Genomic DNA, 24,533 nt, shown 5'->3' with positions numbered 1-24,533 from the left:
ACTTCTCTTACAACCCCATCTATAAATATATTAAACAACCACGGTGACATCACACATCCTTGTCTAAGGCCTACTTTTACTGGGAAAAAATTTCCCTCTTTCCTACATACTCTAACTTGAGCCTCACTATCCTCGTAAAAACTCTTCACTGCTTTCAGTAACCTACCTCCTACACCATACACTTGCAACATCTGCCACATTGCCCCCCTATCCACCCTGTCATACGCCTTTTCCAAATCCATAAATGCCACAAAGACCTCTTTAGCCTTATCTAAATACTGTTCACTTATATGTTTCACTGTAAACACCTGGTCCACACACCCCCTACCTTTCCTAAAGCCTCCTTGTTCATCTGCTATCCTATTCTCCGTCTTACTCTTAATTCTTTCAATTATAACTCTACCATACACTTTACCAGGTACACTCAACAGACTTATCCCCCTATAATTTTTGCACTCTCTTTTATCCCCTTTGCCTTTATACAAAGGAACTATGCATGCTCTCTGCCAATCCCTAGGTACCTTACCCTCTTCCATACATTTATTAAATAATTGCACCAACCACTCCAAAACTATATCCCCACCTGCTTTTAACATTTCTATCTTTATCCCATCAATCCCGGCTGCCTTACCCCCTTTCATATTACCTACTGCCTCACGAACTTCCCCCACACTCACAACTGGCTCTTCCTCACTCCTACAATTATTATTACAATCAAAACTGAGTGCTAAACCCATAGGGGTCATACAGCTGTAGAGGTCAGTTCCTGGGGAATAGAAGATTCAGGTTTGATCCAAGGAAGGGAAGGGAAACTCGAATTACTTAAATTAAAGTCTTTTCATGATATGACACCTTGTTTAGTATTCTTAGTAATACATGTTTTTTGTTGCAATGCCAGGTAAATAAAAGGTCTTAAAAATATATTAATACATTATTATTACTATGTATGTAAGATGCAAGAACATTTTGGTTTATATAACATTATGAACAAGATGCATGATGTATAAACCCCAACTATTACAGGTCAACTTGACATGTACATGGGGCAAAAATCAAGTTCACAAAGCTGCAGAATAGGACAGGCAACGAATTTTTCTTATCCCAGATTGGTACACTTACAGAAACAGTCTACCTTCCTAGGTCAAAGCTAAAACAAAATTAAAAATTCATCTGGAAAACTCTTCAGACAAAATATGAGACTGCATATGTCTTTGGTTTCCTGTTCACCCCAAAGCTGCTCGAAACAGCAGCTGATAGGCAAATGATATTATAATATGACAAGTTACACTTACGAAAACTTTAAACATTATTATACTGTACTGTATATTATTATTATAATAACTAACACAAATACAAAGAAATCCACAAAACGAGACAAATGGAATAAACTTGTAATCGTATTTACGTTCAATAACAAATTAGTTTTAATAATTTCTTATCTATATGCATTAGCTAATATTTATTAATTTAAAATTGAAGTCACTGTAAATGCACTATAAATACACAAGTAAATGCACTAAATGAAAATTACATTGTTATTAGTTTTCCTCTGTATTTAAAAATTAAATAAACAAATTTTCAAAAAGGTTATACAGTAATATAGTATTGCAAGGTTTCATTACACATTATTATCTTCAGTTATATCAACACTTTCACCGAAGTGCAGATTAAGTTACATAAAATATTTATTTCTTATACATACTGTACATACAGTATTTCTTAAATAAAGCTGCTAGCTCAAAGAGAGCAATAACAAGAAATTGCTAAAATCTGCCATTTTATTTCAAATGTAACATGTAAAATATGAACATTTCTGTGAAGCCCATCATATCTTACTATGATATAGACTAAATCTCACTATGTCTGAACCTATGGTTCCTTAACACATTCCAAACTGCTACAGGTACTACATTTTTCATCAAGATCATGGTATTGGTAACCGACAAGCCTATTACATACTGTACATAGTTTACTCAAGGCATTTCTGCCTCGCGAACTGTTTCTTCATTATACACACAGTCTTCAAATATCATCAATCTCTTCCCATTTTCTTTCATAACCATTTCCTTTGGAACCTGCATAGTCCATGTGGACAAAATATTAATACTCAACTCTACTTATTACTCATATCATTAAATTTACATGCAATAATCATGCAATAATGCAAGCATTTAAATATCATTAGGTAATGCCCTCTTTAATGAAACTTAACACTTCATTATCATTTATCCCTAATTAATGTCTATTTTGCTGTAGCGAAACCAACTCTGTTGTTTCCAAGGTCAAATTCTGTGTAGAAGCGACCAATGAATATATCTCCAAGGATCCAGATTGGGCCCATGGGAGGAGGTACATCAAGGCCAAGAAAACCAGACAAACATGTCACCTGTCCAAATTGGCTCACCTGCAAAGATAAAGAAATTAATGAATATAAAAAATTACCAAATAAAGCTGGCTAGGAAGTTTTATTCAAATTATTAATGCACTATTAAAATAAAAAACAAATTTTGTATATAAAGACCAAGTAGGAATTTTAAAAAACTATTTATAAATATCAAAACTACTATCTAACACCTACCCGTAGAATGTAATCTTTGCCCTCCAATGTGAAAGGTTTGCCTTCAAGAACAAATGAAATCTTGGGCAAGTTAGGAATCAAATTGCAGTCCACTGCCCACTGTCCACCCATAACAGGCTTTGCACCAAGCTGAAAAAAAGTAGATTTGAAAATCTTATTGCTACTGGCAAACAAGATGTACTAATCATTCATGGCATCATCATTATCTTTTAATGAAATTTTTGTTCTTCCATCTACTTCTGGAAAACAGTCATTTAGAGCATTTAAATATTCTATGTATTCTGGAAATTTGATAAAATGAAAATCAGAGGTAGATTTTTTTTTTTTTTAACAAATCGGCCATCTCCCACCGAGGAAGGGTGACCCAAAAAGAAAGAAAATCCTCAAAAAGAAAATACTTTCATCATCATTCGACACTTTCACCACACTCACACATTATCACTGTTTTTGCAGAGGTGCTCAGAATACAACAGTTTAGAAGTTTTTTTTTTTTTTTTAACAAGTCGGCCGTCTCCCACCGAGGCAGGGTGACCCAAAAAAAGAAAGAAAATCCCCAAAAAGAAAATACTTTCATCATCATTCGACACTTTCACCACACTCGCACATTATCACTGTTTTTGCAGAGGTGCTCAGAATACAACAGTTTAGAAGTATATACGTATAAAGATACACAACATATCCCTCCAAACTGCCAATATCCCAAACCCCTCCTTTAAAGTGCAGGCATTGTACTTCCCATTTCCAGGACTCAAGTCCGACTATATAAAATAACCGGTTTCCCTGAATCCCTTCACTAAATATTACCCTGCTCACACTCCAACGGCTTGTCAGGTACCAAATACCATTTGTCTCCATTCACTCCTAACATGCTCACGCACGCTTGCTGGAAGTCCAAGCCCCTCGCCCACAAAACCTCCTTTACCCCCTCCCTCCAATCTTTTCGAGGACAACCCCTACCCCGCCTTCCTTCCCCTACAGATTTATACGTTCTCCATATCATTCTACCTTGATCCACTCTCTAAATGACCAAACCACCTCAACAACCCCTCTTCAGCCCGCTGATAGATATCTATTGGAAATTATGCATGTACAATGTGAATTTCAATTAGGCTAAATCTTTAAGTGAATTAAATCTAAGAATGAAAAATTAAAGTACCTTTTTATTGATAGTCCGAGCTTCTTCAAGTGGAGCAGCAATGAGAGAGGTTCCTGTGTCAGCAATGGCCTCACACCCACCTTGGCAAAATGGCACAGTAACTCCATTCATTTGCATCCTGATGAATTAGACCACATTAAATTTTGTTCTATGAAATTTACAGCCAGCAAACAAAAGGGCACATATTCTGAAGTCTGTTCAAATGAATTTAAAGATAAGTGTGTACCTGAAAAAATTTATCAGTTTAACAAATAGGTTGGCTGGTGTCAAAGATGTAAGAGTATTTATATGAGCAAAACTGTTATTAAAAGTATTTTGAATACAGTATCATTGCACCAGTTCACATGGGTTCTTAGCTGGTATTTAAATGCTTAACCATATTCAGCCAACACAACCATTTTGGGGTCTAAAAGTCCTTCACATTCAAAACAGATATAGTACTCTGTTGTGTACAGGATTTCCTTAATTAAGATCTGCCTAGCCAAAGCTGAGGCTGTTTGTTGTCATCCACCAGTTACTTGACTGACCAAGCTACACTTATAGCGTCCACAGTACCATGCCCTTCAGTGACTGCTAAAGCACTTATGGAAGGTTGGAATCTATTTTCAATACTTTACAAAACTTCTTCCATGACATAACTAAAGAGCTTCCATGACATGAATAATAAAGCACTTCCATGACATGAATAATAAAGAGCTACGTGCACATTTAGCCTATACTATAATTGTTTAAAAAAAAGCTTTTGATTTAACAATATTATGACACTTTCAAACTTTAAAATTTTGGTCTTTGTCTACTGATTTTATTTACTGAGATATGTTATCAAAACAGCATGTTAACTGATGCAAGTCAGCATTATTGATGTAAAGGTAAATATCCATACAGGCAACTGAGGGGGTGAAAAAGGATTTGAGTGCTATGGGCTTGGACATCCAACAGGTTTGTTTGAGCATGGTTGATAAGAGTAGAAGCTTGTGGTTTTAATGATTCAGCATGCTGTTGGAGTGTGAGCAAGATAACGTTTACGAAGGGATTCAGGGGAATTGGTTAACGAGTCCTGGAGGTGGAAAGTAGTTCTTGCACTCTGAAGGAAGGATGGGGATGTTACAGATTGGATAGTTAGTTGAAATGTAATGTCAGCATAGTTCTGGCAAGACAGTGACACAATGAGTAACAATGCAAGTGTTTTCTTTGCCTGATCACCCTACCTTGGTGGGAGATGGCCAGTGTTAAAAAAAAAATGTGATTTTTAAGAAAGCCATTACAAGAATTAAAAAAACAAAATTATACTTACCCATCCATCTTAAACTGCCAGTAGCCTTTCCGATCCACAGGTAAATAAGTGAAGTTTCCCGAGTAGTATTTTGGGTCGGAACCTCCAAGGATGAGCTCACCTCCTTCAGGGGCAGCTGGGTCCCTTTAATAAATAAGTTAATTTACAAGGAACTTGCCTTCTATACAATAATTTTGAATGTCTCATTTTTAGTATCTCAACTGCACACTAAATTTGCAGATCACAACATTATCTGTATGGTGAAAGCTTAACATGTTTAAATTAAAAGATAGTAATCAGTGTTCCAGAGCACAATACAACAACATGTAGTGCCAACACTGAATTCTTATTGATGTCAATTCTTTGAATTTTAGGTAAATGTTTTCCTCTATTATAAACTATGACATGGTTAAAAAAAAATTTTATCTAATGAGCTTATTAGATAAATGCCACCAGTTTTAGTAATTTAAACCTGACATGTGACTATCAGTCTGAACATGGTAAAGAAATATTAAGCATTAGAAGATCACACACCCATTGCAAAAGATGTATATCTTACAAATTCAATGATTTATAAAATTTAATCTTTTTTGTCAATTAAAGATGAAAGTGAAGTCTTAATCAATTTTGTCTATTAGAAAACTAATTTTATAACATGAAAAATAATAAACAAAGAAATGGCATGGTTCATCAACAAGCAAAACAAAACTTGGCTTTAATAAAACACTTACTATTTAGTTGGTTAATTTAATAGATTTATTCTGCACCCCCATACCCCTTTTGTGGGCAGTGGTGAAAATATTACAGGGGCACATAATGGATCCAGTAACTGGGCACCAAAATTTGTTTGCTAGTAAAGTGCAATGGTAAGGAACTTGCTGGAATCTCCATTTTGAGTTACTGACCATGTCACATAAAATAGATTCACTGCATAAGTTTGCATATTAAATGCCACAAATGCAAACTCTGCCTTCTACCTACTACTAATGCTGCCTGCTTTAAGTGCTAACATCCAACCCTCTTGACAAGGATTTAAGTCATCCAAGTAATTCTTTACAAATGGATGACTTAACAGTTCTGTTTTTTATGAAACAAACACAAAGGAAGGAATATGTATTATTTGTGAATGAACACTGATTTTGAATAGAAGGGTTATCATACAAGTCTGCAGTTTAATATAGAACACACAGTTCTCTTAAGAAAAAATATTAAACTTAAAATTTTCATTCTTTACCTGTTGAGATAAAAGCTGAAAACTGGAGAGGGAACCAAATTCTGTTTGACCATGTTGTAAAAAACTGGCATAACACCATCCACAGCAATATTATCATATGCCATTCCAAGAATTCCATCAAATTTAGCAGCGACAAAAGCCAAACCAGGTTCACTCAAAGCTTCAGCAAATGTTTGTTGTGCCACAGTTAATGAACCAATCTACAAAGATAAAAAAATATGCAGATCCACCATCAAATTGTCAAAACAATTGCTTTCCTTCATAAGAATAGTGGTGTACCGCTTTAAGACTACAAACCCGCATTAGGCAGGTCCAATTATTCCCACACACATGCAGCTATATTGCCATATTACTATTTTTTATCAACAAGGGTTAAAAATTAGTAATTACATAAAATTTAAAAATTTCATATATAGTTATTACAATTACCAATAATTATTTCTCAAGTATATCTACTTTCCCTAGTGAAAAGAATAAGCTACAAAACCTTGCCTACTTTTTTTCAAGTCGTGATACTATATACATATGAGAGAATTTAAGAAAATTTACCAGACAAAAACTTAAATACTTCAACACATGCAATGCATGTGTCTGTACTGTCAAGCATGAGCACAAAGCATTCAAATACACACACACACAAACTCAAATCTAACAACCACTTACCTTAACAGTATCAGTAGACAAATAGCCAGAGAGAGAACCTGATCCATATTGGATGGCAAATTCAGTTCCATTTTTCTTGTATGTTGAAGACTTCCGTGAATCATATTTGTTGTGAATCACTGAAATAAAAAAAATAGTTCAGTAGTCAAAAATACAACCAAGAAACTTTACTCACAGTTTTAATAAATATATGGAGGGGTGTGCTGGCAATTTCTTAACCACTGGTTTTAATTAAGGTTGAAATTCCTACAGCAGTGTAAATTCAGTGTCACTGGTATAAGCCATTATGCTAGGGGTCTGGAGCAAGCCTTTTGTAGTATTTTAACAATTTATTTCGCACATACTCTATTGCTGCAAATAATAGAATTATACTATAAAATAAATCTTTCATTTCTATATTTTCTTTCTTTCAGATTACAATATTCATTTAATTTTTGTTGTTCCTTTTATTTCCCTCCTGCTACCCATTCTTTTTTTAACAGCTCAAGATAAATCTCTTATTAACCACATGTATTACATACCTTTATTTGTTAAAATCAACAAATGGTTTGGTAATTTAACTAAAATTTAACAATTGTTTTGAGTGAAAAACAAATAGGCTCGACTGCACCTATGTATGAAAGGCAGGCATTGTATACTGTACTATAATACAGGGTGTCCACAAAAACACTCCCTGATTTCAAACAGGTATAACATGTAACTTTATTGTAATAATCTTTAACAGTTAGTAGCTTCAGATGCAGGTTTTCGTTCAGTTTCATGTGGTATAGGGTAGCATTGAAGGCACTCAATGTGTGCCCCTTTGGTTGCTCGGCAAACATCGATACGAGAGTCCAGTTCGGGCTAGATGCTCTGCAGCATATCTGGAGTTATCATGTGAACTGCTTCAGTGATCGAAATTTTCAGAAGTCACAAACAGGTTCGGTGACCTCGCAGGCCACTTGCAGAGGTCACTGGACCTAACTGTTTGTGACTTCTTTTCTTTGGGGGTATGTAAAGAGCACAGTTTACATACCACCACTACCTGCAACCCTGCAGGAGCTGAAAATTTTGATCACTGAAGCAGTTCCCATAATAACTCCAGATATGCTGCAGAGCATCTGGCCCGAACTGGACTATTGCATCTATGTTTGCCGAGCAACCAGGGGGGCGCACATTGAGTGCCTTTATTACCCTATACAACATGAAACTGAATGAAGTCCTGCATCTGAAGCTACTAACTGTGAAAGATCATTACAATAAAGTTACATGTTATATCTGTTTGAAATCAGGGACTGTTTTTGTGGACACCCTATACCATATATGGTGATTAAAATTTATCATTGCACTTAAAGCAATAATCATAAGCTAGCTAAAACAATGAATACTGGTTAAGTAAATTCAGCTTTTCTCATGGTGATTGTTGTTATACTTTTTTTTTTTTTTTTTTTTTTCAACAAGTCGGCCGTCTCCCACCGAGGCAGGGTGACCCAAAAAAGAAAGAAAATCCCCAAAAAGAAAATACTTTCATCATCATTCAACACTTTCACCACACTCGCACATTATCACTGTTTTTGCAGAGGTGCTCAGAATACAACAGTCTAGAAGCATAAACATATAAAGATACACAACATATCCCTCCAAACTGCCAATATCCCAAACCCCTCCTTTAAAGTGCAGGCATTGTACTTCCCATTTCCAGGGCTCAAGTCCGACTATATGAAAATAACCGGTTTCCCTGAATCCCTTCACTAAATATTACCCTGCTCACACTCCAACAGATCGTCAGGTCCCAAGTACCATTCGTCTCCATTCACTCCTATCTAACACGCTCACGCACGCTTGCTGGAAGTCCAAGCCCCTTACCCACAAAACCTCCTTTACCCCCTCTCTCCAACCCTTTCGAGGACGACCCCTACCCCGCCTTCCTTCCCCTATAGATTTATATGCTTTCCATGTCATTCTACTGTGATCCATTCTCTCTAAATGACCAAACCACCTCAACAACCCCTCTTCTGCCCTCTGACTAATACTTTTATTAACTCCACACCTTCTCCTAATTTCCACACTCCGAATTTTCTGCATAATATTTACACCACACATTGCCCTTAAACAGGACATCTCCGCTGCCTCCAACCGTCTCCTCGCTGCTGCATTTACCACCCAAGCTTCACACCCATATAAGAGTGTTGGTACTACTATACTTTCATACATTCCCTTCTTTGCCTCCATAGATAACGTTTTTTGACTCCACATATACCTCAACGCACCACTCACCTTTTTTCCCTCATCAATTCTATGATTAACCTCATCCTTCATAAATCCATCCGCCGACACGTCAACTCCCAAGTATCTGAAAACATTCACTTCTTCCATACTCCTCCTCCCCAATTTGATATCCAATTTTTCTTTATCTAAATCATTTGACACCCTCATCACCTTACTCTTTTCTATGTTCACTTTCAACTTTCTACCTTTACACACATTCCCAAACTCATCCACTAACCTTTGCAATTTTTCTTTAGAATCTCCCATAAGCACAGTATCATCAGCAAAAAGTAACTGTGTCAATTCCCATTTTGAATTTGATTCCCCATAATTTAATCCCACCCCTCTCCCAAACACCCTAGCATTTACTTCCTTTACAACCCCATCTATAAATATATTAAACAACCATGGTGACATTACACATCCCTGTCTAAGACCTACTTTTACCGGGAAGTAGTCTCCCTCTCTTCTACACACCCTAACCTGAGCCTCACTATCCTCATAAAAACTCTTTACAGCATTTAATAACTTACCACCTATTCCATATACTTGCAACATCTGCCACATTGCTCCTCTATCCACTCTATCATATGCCTTTTCTAAATCCATAAATGCAATAAAAACTTCCCTATCTTTATCTAAATACTGTTCACATATATGCTTCAATGTAAACACCTGATCTACACATCCCCTACCCACTCTAAAACCTCCTTGCTCATCCGCAATCCTACATTCTGTCTTACCTCTAATTCTTTCAATTATAACCCTACCGTACACTTTTCCTGGTATACTCAGTAAGCTTATTCCTCTATAATTTTTACAGTCTCTTTTGTCCCCTTTCCCTTTATATAAAGGGACTATACATGCTCTCTGCCAATCCCTAGGTACCTTCCCCTCTTTCATACATTTATTAAACAAAAGTACCAACCACTCCAACACTATATCCCCCCCTGCTTTTAACATTTCTGTCATGATCCCATCAGTTCCAGCTGCTTTACCCCCTTTCATTTTACGTAATGCCTCACGTACCTCCCCCACACTTACATTCTGCTCTTCTTCACTCCTAAAAGATGGTATACCTCCCTGACCAGTGCATGAAATTACTGCCTCTGTTTCTTCCTTAACATTTAAAAGTTCCTCAAAATATTCTCGCCATCTACCCAATACCTCCATCTCCCCATCTACTAACTCCCCTACTCTGTTTTTAACTGACAAATCCATATTTTCCCTAGGCTTTCTTAACTTGTTTAACTCACTCCAAAATTTTTTCTTATTTTCATTAAAATTTCTTGACAGTGCCTCTCCCACTCTATCATCTGCTCTCCTTTTGCACTCTCTCACCACTCTCTTTACCTTTCTTTTACTCTCCATATACTCTGCTCTTCTTATAACACTTCTGCTTTGTAAAAACCTCTCATAAGCTACCTTTTTCTCTTTTATCACACCCTTTACTTCATCATTCCACCAATCACTCCTCTTTCCTCCTGCCCCCACCCTCCTATAACCACAAACTTCTGCCCCACATTCTAATACTGCATTTTTAAAACTATTCCAACCCTCTTCAACCCCCCCACTACTCATCTTTGCACTAGCCCACCTTTCTGCCAATAGTCGCTTGTATCTCACCCGAACTTCCTCCTCCCTTAGTTTATACACTTTCACCTCCCTCTTACTTGTTGTTGCCACCTTCCTCTTTTCCCATCTACCTCTTACTCTAACTGTAGCTACAACTAAATAATGATCCGATATATCAGTTGCCCCTCTATAAACATGTACATCCTGGAGCCTACCCATCAACCTTTTATCCACCAATACATAATCTAATAAACTACTTTCATTACGTGCTACATCATACCTTGTATATTTATTTATCCTCTTTTTCATAAAATATGTATTACTTATTACCAAATTTCTTTCTACACATAGCTCAATTAAAGGCTCCCCATTTACATTTACCCCTGGCACCCCAAATTTACCTACTACTCCCTCCATAACATTTTTACCCACTTTAGCATTAAAATCCCCAACCACCATTACTCTCACACTTGATTCAAAACTCCCCACGCATTCACTCAACATTTCCCAAAATCTCTCTCTCTCCTCTACACTTCTCTCTTCTCCAGGTGCATACACGCTTATTATAACCCACTTTTCACATCCAATCTTTATTTTACTCCACATAATCCTTGAATTAATACATTTATAGTCCCTCTTTTCCTGCCATAGCTTATCCTTCAACATTATTGCTACTCCTTCTTTAGCTCTAACTCTATTTGAAACCCCTGACCTAATCCCATTTATTCCTCTCCACTGAAACTCTCCCACCCCCTTCAGCTTTGTTTCACTTAAAGCCAGGACATCCAGCTTCTTCTCATTCATAACATCCACAATCATCTCTTTCTTATCATCTGCACAACATCCACGCACATTCAGACTTCCCACTTTGACAATTTTCTTCTTCTTATTCTTTTTAGTAATCTTTACAGGAAAAGGGGTTACTAGCCCATTGTTCCCGGCATTTTAGTTGACTTTTACAACACGCATGGCTTACGGAGGAAAGATTCTTATTCCACTTCCCCATGGATATAAAAGGAAAATTAATAAGACCAAGAACTATTAAGATAAAATCAAAGAAAACTCAGATGAGTGTGTATAAATAAATGTGTACATGTATGTGTAGTGTGACCTAAGTGTAAGTAGAAGTAGCAAGACATGCCTGTAATCTTGCATATTTATGAGACAGACAAAAGACATCAGCAATCCTACCATCATGTAAAACAATCACAGGCTTCGTTTTACACTCACTTGGCAGGACGGTAGTACCTCCCTGGGTGGTTGCTGTCTACCAACCTACTACTTGTAATACATATTTATACATATTTATACATATTTATGAAAAACTGCTAAACTGACAAGGGTCATACAGTACCTGGGAAAGTATAATAATCTAGTCTGAACTGAGGATGGGAAGAAGAACCTATTTCTGGATTAACAGCCTTCCACAAAAAAAATAAAAAGACCCTTCCCTGAGTCACTCAAGGTTAACAGCTAAAAGAATCAATACTTGAGGAATGCCTTCTTAGCGTGAAACCAAACAAGTTGCTGTTGGTTACAAATTTACACACCACATGGTGCTTCTAATGTACTATGTAGGCAGTTATGCAACCCATTAGCCAATGTTAAAGTAAATCAAAAACATTCCATACTACTTCAAACACAAAGTTTCTCAAGCATAAATAAATTTACAAAAATTCACATGCAGTACACAAACACATTTTATATCATCAACATCCCAACTTGAAGGCATGTTATAATTACACAATCTTTGTAAAATATAGCACGGTTCAAAAATTTTACATGCACAATTACCATTAATTAGGGAAAAGCTAAGGTTAAATTTAAGTAGAATGAAACAAGAGTGAGAAGTGCTCTAATGATTGTTGTAAATTAAATGTCAAGCATGCTAGGAGTTGGAATAAAGGAGCATTGTTCCCAGTTATAACTGTTTTATGACTAATTTTCCTCTACTAAGTATATACTATAACAAAAATTGGTCAGGATGAACTATTTAAAAGCCAAGATGAAATTTTTTTAGGCCAAAATGAATAATTTATAGGTTGACAGCTGTATAATCCTACAGACTTATCGCTTCCCCCTTGATTATAATAATTATAGGTTGATAAGAACATTATTTTAGGCAGATATAAATAATTTATAAGATATGAATGATCTGTAGTTAAAACAATATCTAGGTACATATAGAGTGGTTGGTGCAATTATTTAATAAATGTATGGAAGAGGGTAAGGTACCTAGGGATTGGCAGAGAGCATGCATAGTTCCTTTGTATAAAGGCAAAGGGGATAAAAGAGAGTGCAAAAATTATAGGGGGATAAGTATGTTGAGTGTACCTGGTAAAGTGTATGGTAGAGTTATAATTGAAAGAATTAAGAGTAAGACGGAGAATAGGATAGCAGATGAACAAGGAGGCTTTAGGAAAGGTAGGGGGTGTGTGGACCAGGTGTTTACAGTGAAACATATAAGTGAACAGTATTTAGATAAGGCTAAAGAGGTCCTTGTGGCATTTATGGATTTGGAAAAGGCGTATGACAGGGTGGATAGGGGGGCAATGTGGCAGATGTTGCAAGTGTATGGTGTAGGAGGTAGGTTACTGAAAGCAGTGAAGAGTTTTTACGAGGATAGTGAGGCTCAAGTTAGAGTATGTAGGAAAGAGGGAAATTTTTTCCCAGTAAAAGTAGGCCTTAGACAAGGATGTGTGATGTCACCGTGGTTGTTTAATATATTTATAGATGGGGTTGTAAGAGAAGTAAATGCGAGGGTCTTGGAAAGAGGCGTGGAGTTAAAAGATAAAGAATCACACACAAAGTGGGAGTTGTCACAGCTGCTCTTTGCCGATGACACTGTGCTCTTGGGAGATTCTGAAGAGAAGTTGCAGAGATTGGTGGATGAATTTGGTAGGGTGTGCAAAAGAAGAAAATTAAAGGTGAATACAGGAAAGAGTAAGGTTATGAGGATAACAAAAAGATTAGGTGATGAAAGATTGAATATCAGATTGGAGGGAGAGAGTATGGAGGAGGTGAACGTATTCAGATATTTGGGAGTGGACGTGTCAGCGGATGGGTCTATGAAAGATGAGGTGAATCATAGAATTGATGAGGGAAAAAGAGTGAGTGGTGCACTTAGGAGTCTGTGGAGACAAAGAACTTTGTCCTTGGAGGCAAAGAGGGGAATGTATGAGAGTATAGTTTTACCAACGCTCTTATATGGGTGTGAAGCGTGGGTGATGAATGTTGCAGCGAGGAGAAGGCTGGAGGCAGTGGAGATGTCATGTCTGAGGGCAATGTGTGGTGTGAATATAATGCAGAGAATTCGTAGTTTGGAAGTTAGGAGGAGGTGCGGGATTACCAAAACTGTTGTCCAGAGGGCTGAGGAAGGGTTGTTGAGGTGGTTCGGACATGTAGAGAGAATGGAGCGAAACAGAATGACTTCAAGAGTGTATCAGTCTGTAGTGGAAGGAAGGCGGGGTAGGGGTCGGCCTAGGAAGGGTTGGAGGGAGGGGGTAAAGGAGGTTTTGTGTGCGAGGGGCTTGGACTTCCAGCAGGCATGCGTGAGCGTGTTTGATAGGAGTGAATGGAGACAAATGGTTTTTAATACTTGACGTGCTGTTGGAGTGTGAGCAAAGTAACATTTATGAAGGGATTCAGGGAAACCGGCAGGCCGGACTTGAGTCCTGGAGATGGGAAGTACAGTGCCTGCACTCTGAAGGAGGGGTGTTAATGTTGCAGTTTAAAAACTGTAGTGTAAAGCACCCTTCTGGCAAGACAGTGATGGAGTGAATGATGGTGAAAGTTTTTCTTTTTCGGGCCACCCTGCCTTGGTGGGAATCGGCCGGTGTGATAATAAAAAAAAAAAAAAATATAGATGAACACTAAAGATTAGTCAAAATTATATGAGGAAAAGTGAAGAATAAACAAAAGATGTCTGGGATGAATTTGCCATGTCATAACAAGGTGAGTTATGGAGGCAGTGTATGACTGAACAGAATTAATATAAATTAAAAAAAAAAAAATGGCCACAAAAATGACAGGCAAAAATTGTGACAAAATTGTTCAGTAGGAAATATTACAGGTTTTCTTTATTAACACATCGGCCATTTCCCACCAAGGCAGGATGGCCCAAAAAGGAAGAGCTTTCATCGTTCACTCCATCATTGTCTTGCCAGAGTCATGCTTACACTACATTATAAAACTGCCATATTAACACCCCTCCTTCAGAGTGCAGGAACTGTACTTCCCATCTCCAGGAATCAAGTCCGGCCTGCCGGTTTCCCTGAATCCCTTCATAAATGTTACCTTGCTTACACTCCAACAGCACGTCGGGTCCTAAAAACCATTTGTTTCCATTTGCTCCTAACACGCTCACGCACGCTTACTGGAAGTCCAAGCCCCTCGCACACAAAACCTCCTTTACCCCCTCCTTCCAACCTTTCCTAGGCCGACGCCTACCCCGCCGTCCCTCCACTACAGATGTATACACTAAGTCATTCTATTTCATCCCATCCTCTCTACATGTCCAAACTATCTCAATAACCCCTCCTCAGCCCTCTGGATAATAGTTTTGGTAATCTCACACCTCATCCTAATCTCCAAACTACAGTCTCTGCATTATATTCATGCCACACATTGCCCTCAGACTTGACATCTCCACTACCTCCAGCCTTCTCCTTGTTGCAACATTTGCAACCCATGCCTCACACATATACAAGGGCATTGGTATAACTATTCTCTCATACATTCCCCTCTTTGCTTTCATGGATAAAGTTCTTTGTCTCCACAGACTCTTCAGTGCACCACTCGCCTTTTTCCCCTCTTCAATTCAATGGTTTACCTCATCTTTCATACACCCATCTGCTGACACATCCACTCCCAAATAATCTGAATACATTCACCTCCTCCATACTCTCTCCCTCCAATCTGATATCCAGTCTTCCGTTACCTAATTTTTTTGTTATCCTCATCACCTTACTCTTTCCTATACAGTGGAACCTCGGTTTTCGTGATTAATCCATTCTAAAAAGTCTGACGAAAACCGAATTGTACGAAAACTGAAGCAAGATTTCCCACAAGAAATAATGTAAATTCAATTAATCCGTTCCAGACACCAAAAAATACATTTTATAGAGAATAACTATAGTTTTACATACAGAAAACAATGAGAAATAAATATGACTAATGAAATGGATAAATGAACATTTAACATCACTTTTACCTTTACTGAAAACACGTGTTGGCGCATGGAAGATGGCGAGGAGGGGAGAGGGAGGACGAGAAGTTATTGTTTGGAAGGGGAATCTCCTTCCATAACGACTTCAGGTATCAAGGCCCTCTCTGGGGTTACTTCCCTTTGTCTTTTACTGGCACTAGGACCAGCTTGAGTCACTGTACCCCTGTTGCACAAAAAATCTGTCCAGAGAGGTCTGTTTTTGGAGTCTAAGATTTGCCTAAAATGGGACAAATGTATTGTCATTGAACACATTGCAGACACAGCTTGCAACAGCTTTGTTAGGGTGATACTACTCCACAAAACTTTGCAACTCACTCCACTGTGCACACGTATCCTTAATCACTGAAGGCACATTTTCCCCCCCTCTTCCTCCTCCTCTGAAGCAATTTCTTCTGCTGTGGTCTGTTGCTGTTCCAGTTGAAGGACTTGTAGCTCTTCAGTGGTTAGTACTTCCAATGGTTAGCTCTCCCCTTACTCAATGAGAAACAAAGGCACACACAGCCACAAACGCATGGGATGCTTCGTGTGGGCGCTTGAGTGGCCGAGTCACGCAGACGCATTTGGTATGGAACATTTTCAACTTCACGAAAACTGAGTGGATGTACAAAAACTGGGACAAAATTTTGATGAAAAAAGTAGTTGGAAACCAAATCCTATGAAAACTGGGGCATATAAAAACTGAGGTTTCACTGTATTCACTGTTAATTCCCTTCTTTTACATACCCTACCAAACTCATCAACCAACCTCTGCAACTTCTCTTCAGAATCCTCCAAAAGCACAGTGTCATCAGCAAAGAGTAACTGTGACAACTCCCACTTTGTTAGATTCTTTATCTTTTAACTCCACACCTCTTGCCAACACCCGAGCATTTACTTTTCTTACAACTCCATCTATAAATATATCGAACAACCATGGTGACATCACACATCCCTAAGGCCTACTTTTACTGGGAAATAATCTCCCTCTTGCCTATAGGTATTCAATGGAAATACAGTAGTTTATGAATTTTATTAATGCATGTGCATTACACATTTTTTTTTTTATTTCTTTTTTTTTTTTTTTTTCAACAAGTCGGCCGTCTCCCACCGAGGCAGGGTGACCCAAAAAAAAAGAAAGAAAATCCCCAAAAAGAAAACACTTCCATCATCATTCAACACTTTCACCACACTCACACATTATCACTGCTTTTGCAGAGGTGCTCAGAATACAACAGTTTAGAAGCATATATGTATAGAGATACACAACATATCCCTCCAAACTGCCAATATCCCAAACCCCTCCTTTAAAGTGCAGGCATTGTACTTCCCATTTCCAGGACTCAAGTCCGACTATATGAAAATAACCGGTTTCCCTGAATCCCTTCACTAAATATTACCCTGCTCACACTCCAACAGATCGTCAGGTCCCAAGTATCATTCGTCTCCATTCACTCCTATCTAACACGCTCACCCACGCTTGCTGGAAGTCCAAGCCCCTCACCCACAAAACCTCCTTTACCCCCTCTTTCCAACCCTTTCGAGGACGACCCCTACCCCTCTTTCCTTCCCCTATAGATTTATATGCTTTCCATGTCATTCTACTTTGATCCATTCTCTCTAAATGACCAAACCACCTCAACAACCCCTCTTCTGCCCTCTGACTAATGTTTTTATTAACTCCACACCTTCTCCTAATTTCCACACTCCGAATTTTCTGCATAATATTTACACCACACATTGCCCTTAGACAGGACATCTCCACTGCCTCCAACCGTCTCCTCGCTGCTGCATTTACCACCCAAGCTTCACATCCATATAAGAGTGTTGGTACTACTATACTTTCATACATTCCCTTCTTTGCCTCCATAGATAACGTTTTTTGACTCCACATATACCTCAACGCACCACTCACCTTTTTTCCCTCATCAATTCTATGATTAACCTCATCCTTCATTTATGTAGAAATAAATAAATGTTAAAAAAATTATTGACTCTACATTAATGAATCTTTTGGCAAGTCCTTAAAAGATAATCTCATCTCACAAAAAAAAAAAAAAAGGATAACATGCAAGCAAAATCTTTTGTTTAAATATAGTTAAAGTTTTCTTAGTGTATCATTTGAAAATGCTGAACTCGGTTTAAAAAAAAAAAAAAAAAAAAAAAAAAAAAAAAAAAAAAAAAAAAAAAAGACATTTTATATTAATACTATAGTAACACTACTTTACTATTCTCTTAAGACCCCTGTGGGTTAGCACCTAGTTTTGATCGTAATATATTTTCAATAAAAAAATTGTACAGTAGCTGAGCAATTATAATTATATCAAATTGTTACAAGCTTAACCCCTTGAGGGTCAGTGCCATAGTTGTACAGTTTTGAACTCTGGATCAGTGCCGCAGAACTACACTGAGCTCTGCTCGCTCAGATAAGCCGAGTGGTAAATTTGGGCCTAGATAACAGAAGGGATCTATGTGGTAAGTGTGCACCACAAAAAAAATTCTGCAGCACGCAGTGCATAAGAAAAAACTATTTTTGGGTTAAAATGGTGACTCTGCGGTGTATTTTCGCATAGCTTTTATGACTGTATTCATGGTTTCTTGGTCTCAATTGATAAAATGGAAGATATATTACAGACAGAGATGATTTTGAATGGTTTGAGGACGGAAAATAGCTTGAAATCGAGCTCAAAGTAGCAGAAATATAAGATTTTTGACGATATACCAGAGTAAACAAATCACAATTTGTCCAATACTTATCCACTAGTCAGTCTAATATGCTTTCATAAATGCACTTGGAAAAGGCGTATGACAGGGTGGATAGGGGGGCAATGTGGCAGATGTTGCAAGTGTATGGTGTAGGAGGTAGGTTACTGAAAGCAGTGAAGAGTTTTTACGAGGATAGTGAGGCTCAAGTTAGAGTATGTAGGAAAGAGGGAAATTTTTTCCCAGTAAAAGTAGGCCTTAGACAAGGATGTGTGATGTCACCGTGGTTGTTTAATATATTTATAGATGGGGTTGTAAGAGAAGTAAATGCGAGGGTCTTGGCAAGAGGCGTGGAGTTAAAAGATAAAGAATCACACACAAAGTGGGAGTTGTCACAGCTGCTCTTTGCTGATGACACTGTGCTCTTGGGAGATTCTGAAGAGAAGTTGCAGAGATTGGTGGATGAATTTGGTAGGGTGTGCAAAAGAAGAAAATTAAAGGTGAATACAGGAAAGAGTAAGGTTATGAGGATAACAAAAAGATTAGGTGATGAAAGATTGAATATCAGATTGGAGGGAGAGAGTATGGAGGAGGTGAACGTATTCAGATATTTGGGAGTGGACGTGTCAGCGGATGGGTCTATGAAAGATGAGGTGAATCATAGAATTGATGAGGGAAAAAGAGTGAGTGGTGCACTTAGGAGTCTGTGGAGACAAAGAACTTTGTCCTTGGAGGCAAAGAGGGGAATGTATGAGAGTATAGTTTTACCAACGCTCTTATATGGGTGTGAAGCGTGGGTGATGAATGTTGCAGCGAGGAGAAGGCTGGAGGCAGTGGAGATGTCATGTCTGAGGGCAATGTGTGGTGTGAATATAATGCAGAGAATTCGTAGTTTGGAAGTTAGGAGGAGGTGCGGGATTACCAAAACTGTTGTCCAGAGGGCTGAGGAAGGGTTGTTGAGGTGGTTCGGACATGTAGAGAGAATGGAGCGAAACAGAATGACTTCAAGAGTGTATCAGTCTGTAGTGGAAGGAAGGCGGGGTAGGGGTCGGCCTAGGAAGGGTTGGAGGGAGGGGGTAAAGGAGGTTTTGTGTGCGAGGGGCTTGGACTTCCAGCAGGCATGCTTGAGCGTGTTTGATAGGAGTGAATGGAGACAAATGGTTTTTAATACTTGACGTGCTGTTGGAGTGTGAGCAAAGTAACATTTATGAAGGGATTCAGGGAAACCGGCAGGCCGGACTTGAGTCCTGGAGATGGGAAGTACAGTGCCTGCACTCTGAAGGAGGGGTGTTAATGTTGCAGTTTAAAAACTGTAGTGTAAAGCACCCTTCTGGCAAGACAGTGATGGAGTGAATGATGGTGAAAGTTTTTCTTTTTCGGGCCACCCTGCCTTGGTGGGAATCGGCTGGTGTGATAATAAAAAAAAAAAAAAAAAAAATGCACTGACATTATTTATACAATTATTATAATAATGCATAGCAGTAAATCTTAAACATAAGAATGTAGGAACACTGCAGAAGGCCTACTGGCCCATATGAGGCAGGTCCTTATCAAAACGACCTCTACCTAAAGCTACCCAAGAAATAACTCCCGTACCCCATGACACCAATCAAACCCAGCCCCTCCCACTCATATATTTGTCCAGTCTCTTCTTAAAGCTACCCAAAGTCCTAGCCTCTGTCACCCCACTGGGAAGAGTGTTCCACGCATCTACAACTCTGTCAGAAAACCAGCACTCACCCATGTCCCCTCCAAATCTAAATTTATCCAACTTACATCCATCACCCCTGGTTCCTACCTGGTTCGACACCCTCAGTACTTTATTAATATCTCCCTTCCACTTTTATGTTTTTGTGTGAATAAAAATTCATAATGAAATTCATGTTCAAAGCCTAGGAATGTCACTAATGAACAGAGAAATGTTATTTTAGTGCCAGAAATGCCTGAATTGTTTATTCTGAACCCTATTTTGAAATTGGCATATTTTAAAATTTGTGAGAAATTGGCCAAATTACCAATTTCTGATCACTTTATTGGGTAGTTGAAGTAGTCCATTGGGCAGTTTCTTGTGCTCAGTTGATAAAATGGAAGGCATACTAGCAAAGTGGCTAAGAATTTGGTTGACTGGAACAATGTAACTGGCCTAAAATATGACTCGGTGGGCAAAATCGCCAATACGTAAATATCGCTGACACAGCAAAATTCACAATGGTGTAAATTTTCCATCAAATTTCATACTTTTTCTTTTACACCTTCGGAAAAAGATTCTCTACCATTTCATAAGAAAAATTAACAGTTTTTTGAGAATTCTTGGATCCTGTGGACAAAGTTTAAGAACTATCATTCAAAAAACTTTTACTTACTGCATGCAATATTTGTGAAGTGACACTGCTTGGAAGGTACCCACAAATTTGAAGAGCCTGTGTCAAAGACAACTCGGAAAGACTGTGGTGGAGTTCCAATGGAAATTGGACCGTAGTACTGTGCCTAAAAATACACACAAAAAAATTATACATGGTTATCTGTGGTAAAGGACTTCATTGTTGATAAGCAGAATGGTATACATGGTTAGATAGCAAGTGTCTTGTGATCAGTGGTAAAAGGATCAAGCCTCTATAACTTCTTGCACTGAATGACCCACATGGGTTTTCAGCTTCATACAAAATAATAACAATGAACCAAAGATGGTAATCCTCTTAGACTGCTGCCGATTCCTCTCAGTCTGCTGCTGAATAATTAAAAGTTAAGACAAAGGATTAGGAAGAAGCAATCATAACTACTGTATACCAACGGTATAAAATTAAAATCAGTATAATTTTGTACAAAGCCCACAGGGGGTATTGACCTAGCACTAGTAAAACTTTCAAATGAAATAATACCCCCAAGAAAATCATAGATGAATATGTATAGTCAAACTCTCAAGATTTGTAATACGTAGTTAGATTGATAGCAATCCCTACAAATCTAAGCCACTCATCTGTGTCCATATGGCAAGTTGTTTTTCAGATTTAGACTCATTTGATTTATTTTTAAAAGTAAAATTTTAAATAATGCTTTTACCTTATTATACAAACACTCATAAGAATGTATTTCCAGAAAGAGGAGAAATATAGGCACTGAAAATACAGTGAACACATTTTTTATGAATCCAGTGGTTGGATTCATGAAAATGGATACAATGAATCAACTAACCTATTCACACAACCCTTCAGTAAAAGCACTGGATAATCACAGTACAGTATACAAATATGGGGAGAACTTAATACACGTACTTTTTATACTGGTTTCTAAATTAACTTAGTGGTAAGCTAAAATTAATCAAATTAAAAAATCAAAATCATATTAAGTAAAAATATAGAAATAAATCCACACTCCAGTTCACATCAATTTCACAAATGAGTAAAATAGATATATGTACAGCAACTGGTGCAGGTGTTCCAAGAAAATTATATGAAGAGTAGGAGCTACCGTACATTGTTAACAAATGTACAGGAAAGCAATGTGTAGACTGAACATAAGTACATATAGTACAAAAAATTTTGTAAGGTTTACCTGTCATCTTACATGTTCATGAGACAGAAAGAAAAGACCAACAATCCTGCCAGAGTGCAAAATGTTTAACAGGCTTTCATTTCACACTCTTATGGCAGGATGTAGTATTTCCCTGGTTGATTGCTATCAACCTAAATGAAAAAAAAGGCCAAAATTAATTAAAAATTATATGCAACAGTTTTAGTTAGAAATTTTCAAATAAATTAAGAGTTCTAATAGTTACGAGGTTATGGAAGTCCTACATTGCCTAATAAACTTACATCCATGTAGTTTGACAAAGGTTCTGGCATGGGTCCACTATTTCCCCATCTTCGACGCGTCTGACCCACAGCTGTGTTAACTTCATGTAGGGTACGACGCACAGACTTAAATTTATGAAGATGAATCCTGAAATAAGAACATTTATATTATAATATCTCTTACAAAAATTAAATAATGTACCAAATACCATACTTTACAGCACTGTATGGGCAAACCATGCCAAATGTTTGAAGTCGATTCCATGGTAAATGTTATGGGAGCAGGGCACAGATATACTATATTAGTGCCAACTATAATACTTTAAATTATTTCAAATTTACAGTATTATAGTACTTTTAGTGTTTTTGCATGAATATATTAATACTGCACTCAAATCAGTACCTTGCTACACTAGGGAAACCTAAATCTATCTACAGTTTGACCCTTTTTCTGAGTTTCACATATAGTTCTCTCATGATTGGTGAAACTGGTATGGAGATACCAAGTTGCAGGCAAAAGCCATTTATGCACTGATCAAGACATCTGCTAATAAAACATTTTGCCAGGAGTTGCCAAAGGACTGAAGAAATTGCTTGTCTTACTTTTTGGGTTATCCTAGGAAATTTACACACATGTTAAACTAAGTATGATAATCATATTCCGATAAATGTATTCTGATAAGTTTTATAACAGGTATACATATTTGATTAGCCTCTTTATGACCTTTTAGTGCACCTAAAACTTTCATAATCAGCAATATGAATTACAGGATAAAAATTATCAACAAATTATATACTTATAAGCACTATAATATGTTAATAGTGATGTACATTACGTAGAGTGCAGCATGTGCAACTGTGATGCAATATAAAAATCGATTAGTAAGATGTGTGAATAAAATGATTGAATGCATGTACATGGGGCATCTTTACTGGATATAATTTCAGTCTTGGGACCTTGGTCATGAAAGTAAGGTCAAAGGACTAAAACGTATCTAACACACATGTTCTACGGGATACGCATTTGTCTCTTCCATCCATATTAGCTAGGATGTGCAATTATTATTATTGTTATTATTATTATTATTATTATTATTATTATTATTATTATTATTAATATTATTACATTCATGGGGAAGCATTCAACCCATAAGGGTGACAGTGCCTGGAGAATGCGAGGTCATCAGGTTTGACCCAAGGGAACGATACTTCCACTTCCTAGGATCAAGAGACCACACCCCCTCCCAGTAAGTTGACAATAGAAGTGCAACGGCTAGCAGGCCACGGGATGACCTTTAACCTATTGTTAGTAAGAAAAAGGACCTTATTCACATTAGCAAACTGGGAGGGTTAAAAACCCAGGACAACCCAAGAAAGCTAACCAATGTGGCTTAATTCCACTGCGGCCCTTTTTTTTAGGTCCTCCCAAGAATGCCACCCTTATTACTATTATTTTACTTTTATTATTAATAAATTCATGTTGAAACGTTAAACCCGTAAGGGTCAGTGTCTGGGGAAATTGAAGACAATCAGTTCTGATTCAAGTAAAGAAAAAGCCCAAATTCCCTGGATCAGGAACCCCTTGAGTGGAACTGTCTCCTAGGTACTATGTATGTATTCACTGCTAGGTAACAAGAGTCAGCAGTTGCTAGGAGACCTAAGTCTCTCCCCCGGCATTTAATACTTTATTATATATTATTTGAGACTGCTTAATTTTATTTACGATATATATATATAAAGAAAATGCGAAATGTGCAAAAATGCTTATAGCAATGAATAGTCAATAGGAAAATGCATTTCATCGATATATTACATTTCAGAGTAATATAACATTTGGGTTACTGTTAAACATTACAATACATCTTTACACAAGATATATAATGACTTACCTGGGCAATTCAGCCGCAATTAAAGCCACGAGGGCTAGAAGAATGAGGAGCTTCATGATGATACACTCCTACTTGCAGAGATGGTGTGACACTGAGGGCGCTGTATTGGGTGCTAGTGTGCAAGACCGGCAGTCATGTGACTGGCCCCTCATTGAGCATCATGACTCACGCAACATCAGCCACTCAGTGAGTATCGTGACTCATTCAACACTGGCTACTCA

The 24,533-nt window shown here is 37.7% G+C and overlaps 1 protein-coding gene across 1 annotated transcript; it reads right to left on the bottom strand.

The window, feature by feature from the left end:
* Nucleotides 1-917: 917 nt before the first annotated feature.
* cathD (cathepsin D) lies at nt 918-24,533 on the bottom strand. Its single transcript, XM_053786134.2, has 9 exons — nt 24,313-24,533; nt 22,445-22,571; nt 20,996-21,119; nt 6,905-7,023; nt 6,242-6,441; nt 5,029-5,151; nt 3,735-3,852; nt 2,579-2,707; nt 918-2,404 (listed from the first exon to the last, which is right to left on the bottom strand). Exons 1-9 carry the CDS (start codon nt 24,366-24,368, stop codon nt 2,243-2,245), a joined length of 1,158 nt encoding a protein of 385 aa, XP_053642109.1. The 5' UTR covers nt 24,369-24,533; the 3' UTR covers nt 918-2,242.

Source organism: Cherax quadricarinatus, chromosome 50, assembly GCF_038502225.1.
Source record: "Cherax quadricarinatus isolate ZL_2023a chromosome 50, ASM3850222v1, whole genome shotgun sequence".
Taxonomy (NCBI): domain Eukaryota; kingdom Metazoa; phylum Arthropoda; class Malacostraca; order Decapoda; family Parastacidae; genus Cherax; species Cherax quadricarinatus.
The sequence above is the reverse complement of the archived record's forward strand: the minus strand, read 5'-3'. Positions and strand labels throughout refer to the sequence as shown.

Bases quoted from the DNA above. Each gene is read 5' to 3' on its own strand.
- cathD (XM_053786134.2), bottom strand. From the start codon at position 24,368: ATGAAGCTCCTCATTCTTCTAGCCCTCGTGGCTTTAATTGCGGCTGAA. The intron at 21,120-22,444 runs GTAAGTTTATTA...GTGTATTTTTAG, and splicing joins CTTTGTCAAACTACATGGAT to GCACAGTACTACGGTCCAAT. The intron at 6,442-6,904 runs GTAAGTGGTTGT...TTATCTTTGTAG, and splicing joins TGTCTACTGATACTGTTAAG to ATTGGTTCATTAACTGTGGC.